Here is a 7306-nt window from a genome sequence, read left to right on the forward strand (position 1 = left end):
AAATAGTTGCCATGGCCCTTTTGGAACCAGGTGAGGCACAGGGGGAACTGGGAGAGGCACAGGTGGATCCTGGTTGTCTGAAAGAGAGCAGAAAATCTAGCCCACTGTCCAGTGGAAGTGGAAGGGCCTGGCTGGGTCTAAAGTGAGGCAGCAAGTCCCTCTGCAGGCAGCAAGTTGCACCTGCTCTCCCCTGAGGCTCCACCCCTCTCTCAAGGCCAGTATTCCCTGCTCCACAGTGATAGCCCCAGGTGGCACTGTGCAGCCCTAGCACTGGGGCTCTGGGTTGGACATTGGCAGAGAGGCACTCACAGCCAGTTACTGGGAGGGGCCCTGTGGCTGAACAGGACCCAAAAGAAAAGGCTGTATTCCTCTGAAAGTCTACTTCTAGAATTCTTTTGAACACTGCTACAAATTATCCCCACCACATAAACCCCATGCAGGAAACAAGTGCCCAGGGAAAATTCTGTTCATACTCTTTCTAGCAGAGTATTTCCTGCAGAGGCAAGGAAGCCTGGGAGCAAGGATGGGCCCCTGGAAGTGACAGAGCCTGCCCTTCTCTCTTGCAATCAAACCCACCCCACAACACTCACCAGAGGGGACAGGGCCTCTGGGCATGAGGCCTCCATGGTACAGATCAAAGAGCTGGGAGATTCCTGGAGGTTGGGGCACTCTGATGTTGGGATCACAACTTCCCAATTCTCCATAATTCGTGTATAGGCAAGGTTTTCCTGGCCTGTGTACTGGAAGCTAACACAGAAATGTTTCACTGAGTCAGAGAGTGAACCTGATGAGTATGATTATGTGTGCACAGGGGCTGGGGTGAGGTGGGGAACAATGGTGAAGTCCCAAGCTTGGCTCATCTCATCAGCACTGTCTCGCTCACTCAGCCCTATGCCTGAAGAAAGGGCGGAGTCATGGAGAAGCTCGGGGCAGCGGGTGGGGAGGGATATTGAGAAAGCTCAGGACCCAAGGTAGAAGAACTGGGAAGGAGGAATCAGGAGGCAAATGGGACTGAACACCCACACTGCACAGCCCAGACTGGATTGGGCCAACTGACCAAGTAGTCGATGTCCCGCCCTGCTTTCCATCCCAGCCTCTGTCAGGGAAGGAAGCAGGAAAGGCACAGAATATAGCCAACAAGACCTGCCTCTACTTTGTAGTAGAACCCCCAATTTGGCATCTCAGTGGCTGTGGGCTCCCAAGGACAAACCCTGGCTAAGCAGCAGCAGGAGCATGGACAAAGAAATAGGGGCTAGGAGAAGGAGGAGGGCAAACTCACTTGGGCCTGGGTGACTGCAACTCTATTTGCGTCATCATCTTCATTGGCTGCAGGCTGGAACTCCCAAGTTGTCTGTGGCATATCTGGTATATATCTCCTTTTGGGGCCACTGTGCATGGGCCATTGGGGTTCCAAGGGCAGCAAACAAAATCTCTTGGATCTCCCAACACTGGAGACTGGGGGGAAGGTGACTGCTTCCAGGGGATCTTCCCTGAGTCTCTGCCCCCATGAAGATAAGGTTCTACCCATGGTAACCTTTGAGCCACTCCCAAAGGATTTCATCTCCTGGATGGTCTTCATCCTAGGAGTTGTCCTAGGCAGGCTGCCTGCGGCAGCAGCACTTGCAGCTCCTGGGTAGCTGGGCCTGCTGCCTCCCTTGCCCCAAAGCAGGCTTTGCATTTTGTTGCAGGCGCTGGCTTCCAGCTCTGTGAAGGCCTGCCTGTTCATGGCTGGGGTGAGTCCGGGGGCAGTGGTTGTCGGCAGAGAGCCCGGCATGTTAAGGAAATTCTCTGTGCTGTGGACACTCGTGCTTCTAGCTGGGTCTCCGGGTTCCCTGGGGCTGCAGGACCTGGCCTGGCCTCCTCCTCTGGGGCAAATGCTCACCCTCGTCAGCGGTATCTCACTGAACTCACCTGAAGACTCTGGGTTGGAAGAGGGCTGCTGGGCGTCCGCACTGCCCATCCTCCTGCTTTTGGTGCCTGTTTGGGGCCTTCTCCACACCAGGCCCGCCCTAGGCCCAATGGGATGCTGAAGTCGGGCAGCAGAGCCCTGCGTTGTTTTGAATGAATTTGGGGTCAGGGCGCCTCTCCTGCTGGGGCAAGCCTCTGCGTTAGCCCAAATGCCGGACAGTTCAGTGATCCAGCTTTCCTGGGATCGGTATCTTCTGCTGCTCCGGACTTCCTGGATAGTCAGCTGTTTCATGATGTCTGCAGACTTCACAGGGAGGTGGGGCACAAAGTCAAGAGCATCCCCCTTCTCGTCTGCTGGAGAGCCAGGACTCGCTTCACAGTCCCAGTGCACAGATCCTCCTGACTGCATGTCCTCCTCCTCCTTCAGGAGCTCACATCCCTGGACTGGGAGTCCTCGCTTACCCTCTGGGTTCCAAGGTGACCAGAACTCAAGGCCGAGGCCCCGTTCCTGTGGAGTTCCAGGATCTGCATTGCAGACACCGGTGGGCTTCCCTCTCTCCGAGTAAAGATTGTGTCCTGGAAGGGAGGCCCCAGCAGTGGACCCCATTTTACCATGCCTGGTGGAGGGGAGACGTCCGCCCCTGTTAGAGCGCAAGCGCTTAGACCTTCGGAACGCCATCACCACAGCTGAAACAAGGGCCCAGCAAACCCTGAGGGCCTTCCTGTGCCTGTTATGACTGCCTCGCAGCCTTCTGATTGGTTAGTCCTAGCCAACCACTGTGCCCCTTGTTGGGTCCACCCTCCAGGTCCTTCCTAATAAACGTGAGAGCGCTTAGATTGCCGCAAAGCCCACAGTTCTACTGGCTCTGGAAAGGTCCTTTCCAGCAGTGGAGTCTGGTTCTCAGTGCACTGCAACTACTGCTTCCTGTTCTGCCACCTGTGGCAGGGAGCTTTCCTATGAGACCACTGCCTCTGAGCCTCGGTTTCCAATCTGTATAACAGGAAAATAATATTACCTGGCTCAGGGGCCAATGAGGATTCAAAGTAATTGTGGATGTGAAGCATAAAGTACAGAAAGGATTAGCAAATCCCTGTTCCCAGCAAGACCTCCAGCTCAAAAGAATGTGGGAAAGGAGGTCCATAGTCAGTGATCTTTTGTCCTTGTACTTTTTCCCCAAAAGGGCAAGAGAATGGGAAGTTTGGATGGGCAATCCCTAGAGGATCACTCAGAACTGCTGGGGGACAGTAGGCATTCAAAGCAGCATGTAAAGTGTTCCCTAGGCACTTCATTGGCAGTCTGTTGTCTGCCCACCTCTGGCAGATCCTATCCGATTCCCACAGTGAGTTCATGCAAAGCAGTGATAATCCCTAGAGTCAGTAAACATCCCAGGAGATGCTGAACATCACTGATCTTGAAGATACAAATTAAATCAAAAAATAAATGTTCACATACCAGGTTTACTTCAACGAAAGAACTACCATTTCATGGTGGAAGCCTTTGGGAACAAAACGATGTTTTTTACATCCCCTCGGGTGTAGGTGGAGCAGAGCCATTGGGGAGAGTAATTTGACAGAATGAGCAGAATGCAAATCCTAGGAATTTCACTGTGTGCCCACACTCTTCTAAGCACTGTAGATAAATATTAACTCATCCTTGCGACAGTCCTAGGTTAAGGTCACTCCTGTTGATGCCATTCTAAGGCAAGAAAATAGAGAAGTTCAGCAAGGACTGAGCACATCACCTGCAGAAAAGCTAGTATGTGTAGTGCACAAAGACCCACACACAAGGAATCGAGTGAAGGGAATAGTGTGGGAATGCTCTGGATTCCCACTGCTCAGGGGATGCAGGAATGTGCTGTGAACCATGCATCCAGGAGAAGAGAATGAGCAAGTCCAGACACACAAGGCTCTCTTAATGTATTCAAAAAACAATCTAAGGACTGCATATGCTAAGTGCATGAATTTAGGTACACATTCATAAATTTGAAAACCCCAAACAGTCCTCGGTATCCTGTGAGAACACCAACAGCTGCGAGTAAAAGTACGCATTGAGGGGCCAGAATGGATACAAAAGAAAGCCCTACCAGTGGTGGTGGGGAGCAAATTTTCCATCATATGTTCCTCCATTGGTTTCTGGAAGGCCCTAGAATGCTAGAATTTTCCTCTCTTGCCACACAACTCCTAATCCAGCAGCACTCAATTAATTTCACACCCGCCTACCTCCAATTCCCACTCACATTCACCTGTCTTTGCTTGCCTCACCCTCGTATATCCTATTCTGACTGATCTCCAATGAGGCCTGGAGAGTGAGAATGCCTCCTCACTGGCAGATGTCAGAGGCCTGATGTCTCCGGATCTACACCTGAGATGGCTGCCTGGCTGGGGAAGGTTCCACCTCAGGGTGGACTGGGTCTTCTGCATGTCTGCAGTCACCCATTCAGTTCTACTCACACAATTGCTGCTTGTATCTGGAAAGCCCCTACTCCCACTCCCCAGAAAAACATAGGAAGACTAGCTGGACTATTCAAGGGATGCCAGCAGGGACTACGAAAGGTCCTGCCAAATGATCTGTCTCCAGCACGTGTCTTGAAACACTAATTAATATTTTAATCTAAAAGCATAGCAAAAGATAAGTGAGTAACGGGAAGGAAACAGGGAGGAAGGAAGAGAGGGAAACTGAAGTACTTAGCACCAAATTAGAGTCATGTATATCCCATGATTTTATAATTATGTCAAAATGAATACTAATTAGCATTTAACTGAAAAGCCTGTCATTTTGATTCTTAATCACTTATGTGTGCTTCATCTTTATAATTTTCAAACTTATATATCGTAAATTTTTGTCCAGTAAAATTAACCTGCTTCAAGACTTTTAACACATGGATAGGTTCTTGTAGTAACTATCACGATGAAGACTCTCAGCGGTTCCACCATCACAAAAGTCTCCCTCATTCTGACCCTGCATCTTCAAACCATCTCACTTATCCTGATGCTCTGACAACCAGAGATCTGCTGTCTATCCCTGTAATTTTTCCTTTTGAGAATGCTCCACAAACATAAGTATACAGTATATAACCTTTTTGTACAACCTTCTCTCCCTGAGCAATAATGCCCTTGCAATTCACCCTGTTATTGAATGTATCAGTAGTTTCTTCCTTTATATTGTTAAATAGTGTCCTGTTGTAGGGACACATGGCATTTATTTCTTCATCTGGTGATTGCTTTTGGTTTTCTTGGATTATGAATAAAGTTCCCACCAACATTCACGCGCAAGTTTTTGTGGGAAGAGGTGTCTTGGTCAAGCCTTGAGGAGTGACACTGCTAGGTTCTATGACAAAATGTGTGTTAAATTTATAAGAAGTTGCAGGTGTTTTCCAGAGAGGATGTACCATTTGATTCTCTCCATCAAAATATGTGAGTTCCTGTATTTTATTTTCAACATAATCATCACGTGGTACTGAGAGTACAATTTTTATTTTAGTCATTCGAATAGTAGTACAGTGATAGCACAATGTGGTTTTAGTTTGCATTTTCCTAATGGAAATGATGTTGAATATCTTTTTTTCCCGTTTTTTTTTTTTTTTTTTTTTGGTACCAGAAATTGAACTCAGGGTCACTCAAACCAGTGATTCACATCTCCAGCCCTATTTTGCATTTCTTTTAGAGACAGGGTCTCACTGAATTGCTTAGCAACAGGCTGTTGCTGAGGCTGACTTTGAACTTGCAATCCTCCTGCCTCAGCATCCAGAGCCACTGGAATTAGAGGCACGTGCTGCCGCTACTGGCTCAAATACCTTTTAATGTGCTTATTTACCATCAGTATATCCTCTTTGTTGATGGTCTAATAAATGTCCTTGCTCAATATTTTATTGTGTAGCTTTTCTTTTCTTATTGAAGAACTGGAAAGTTCTTTATATATTCTACATATTCTGGGTATAGTTTTTATTTATACATGTCTCCCCCCATTTTGTGTTTATCTTTCCATTGTCTTAGCAGAGTCTCTCTGAGAGAAACAGTTTTTAATTTAGTGAAAATCCAATTTAATAATTTTTTTCTTAGAGTTTGTACAGAACAGTTACTATTTCTACAACTTCACCAAAACTCAAGCCACAATAACCTTTCTCCTACATTTTATTCTTAAAATGTCTATATTTTTACCTTCTGCATTTTTACCATTGATAAATTATAAGTCACAGTTTTGTAGTTTTTCTGAAGTTCAATGTTTTTCTTCCTCTGTTTTTTCTTCTTTCTTTTTGAATATATGGATACCCAAATATTGTGCTGCCATTTAGGAAAGACTTTACTTTCTGCATTGAATTTATTTGTCAACATTTCAAAACCTCCACAGAGAAGCTGGTTGCAGTGGGTCATACCTGTAATCCCAACGGCTAGGGAGGATGAGGCACGAGGATTACAAGTTCAAAGCCAGTCTTAGTGAGGCATATCCTGTCTCAAAATAAGAAAAAAAAAGAAGGGCAGGAGATGTGGCTTAGTGGTCAGGCACCTCTTGGTTCAATCACCTGTACCAAAACCAAAACAAAGCAAAAAAATCTAAGCTGCCATAAGCAAATCAGCATTACTGGTGAAGCAGGTAGTTCTGAGGAACTACAGAGAAACATCTGAAATCAAGGAAAAATGATCACAATCATCCTTCTAACAAATCTAGAAAAAAATTATCACAATCATCATTCTCAGAAATCTAGAAAATGGTCGACGTTTACAGCAGCTAAGCCGATGCAGAACCAAGACAGAGGCAGGTTTAAAATGCTTGGAAACAATAGCGGTTTTCTCCCTTATCCTTGCTCTGTGCCCCTTCCTAGCTCATGGCAGCCCTGTATACTGCCATCCACATCCTTGGTGTGAGACTCTGGTCTCTGGTTCCCAAGAGAGCAGACTAGACACATCTTGAAGAATTATATTTGTCCTTTCTTGTCTGTCTAGGGCCAGCCAAAGAACCAGTGCATCTTACTCAGAACTCACCCAGGGCAGGAGAGCAGGCAAATAATTCTTGAAAACAATAAAAGGCAGGCTAACTGCCACCATTCCCAGGAAAAGATTTATGTTTGAGGCAGTCAAGACTGCTGAAAATTTAGGATGGGGACAGAGGGAACTTAGGGCACTCAAAACTCCCATGATTACTGGGGATCTCAGAAAACCACTTGCATGTGCAGGGCAAGTCGTGTGCATAGCAAAGTCCTGAAAAGACCCTAAGGTTTCACCTCTGGCTGATATCTGGCCTCAATGCATATGGAAAGCATAAGGCCCAGGTAGAGGTGAAAATGACCAAGTTAAGCATTGAAGGAGTGCCACAGCACAGTCGCCATGTGCAGAGACTGGAAGAGGCTTTAATTTCTTTTTTTATTTCTTCTTCCTTCCCCTCCTCCTTCTCCTCTTCCTC

At 46.9% G+C, this 7306-nt stretch overlaps 1 protein-coding gene across 1 annotated transcript; it reads right to left on the bottom strand.

The window, feature by feature from the left end:
- Nucleotides 1–1252: 1252 nt before the first annotated feature.
- Nucleotides 1253–2587, bottom strand: LOC125614435 (uncharacterized protein CXorf49-like). The gene has a single exon (XM_048797225.1). It carries the CDS (start codon nucleotides 2585–2587, stop codon nucleotides 1253–1255), a length of 1335 nt encoding a protein of 444 aa, XP_048653182.1.
- Nucleotides 2588–7306: the final 4719 nt, after the last annotated feature.

Source organism: Marmota marmota, unplaced genomic scaffold, assembly GCF_001458135.2.
Source record: "Marmota marmota marmota unplaced genomic scaffold, marMar, whole genome shotgun sequence".
NCBI lineage: Eukaryota > Metazoa > Chordata > Mammalia > Rodentia > Sciuridae > Marmota > Marmota marmota.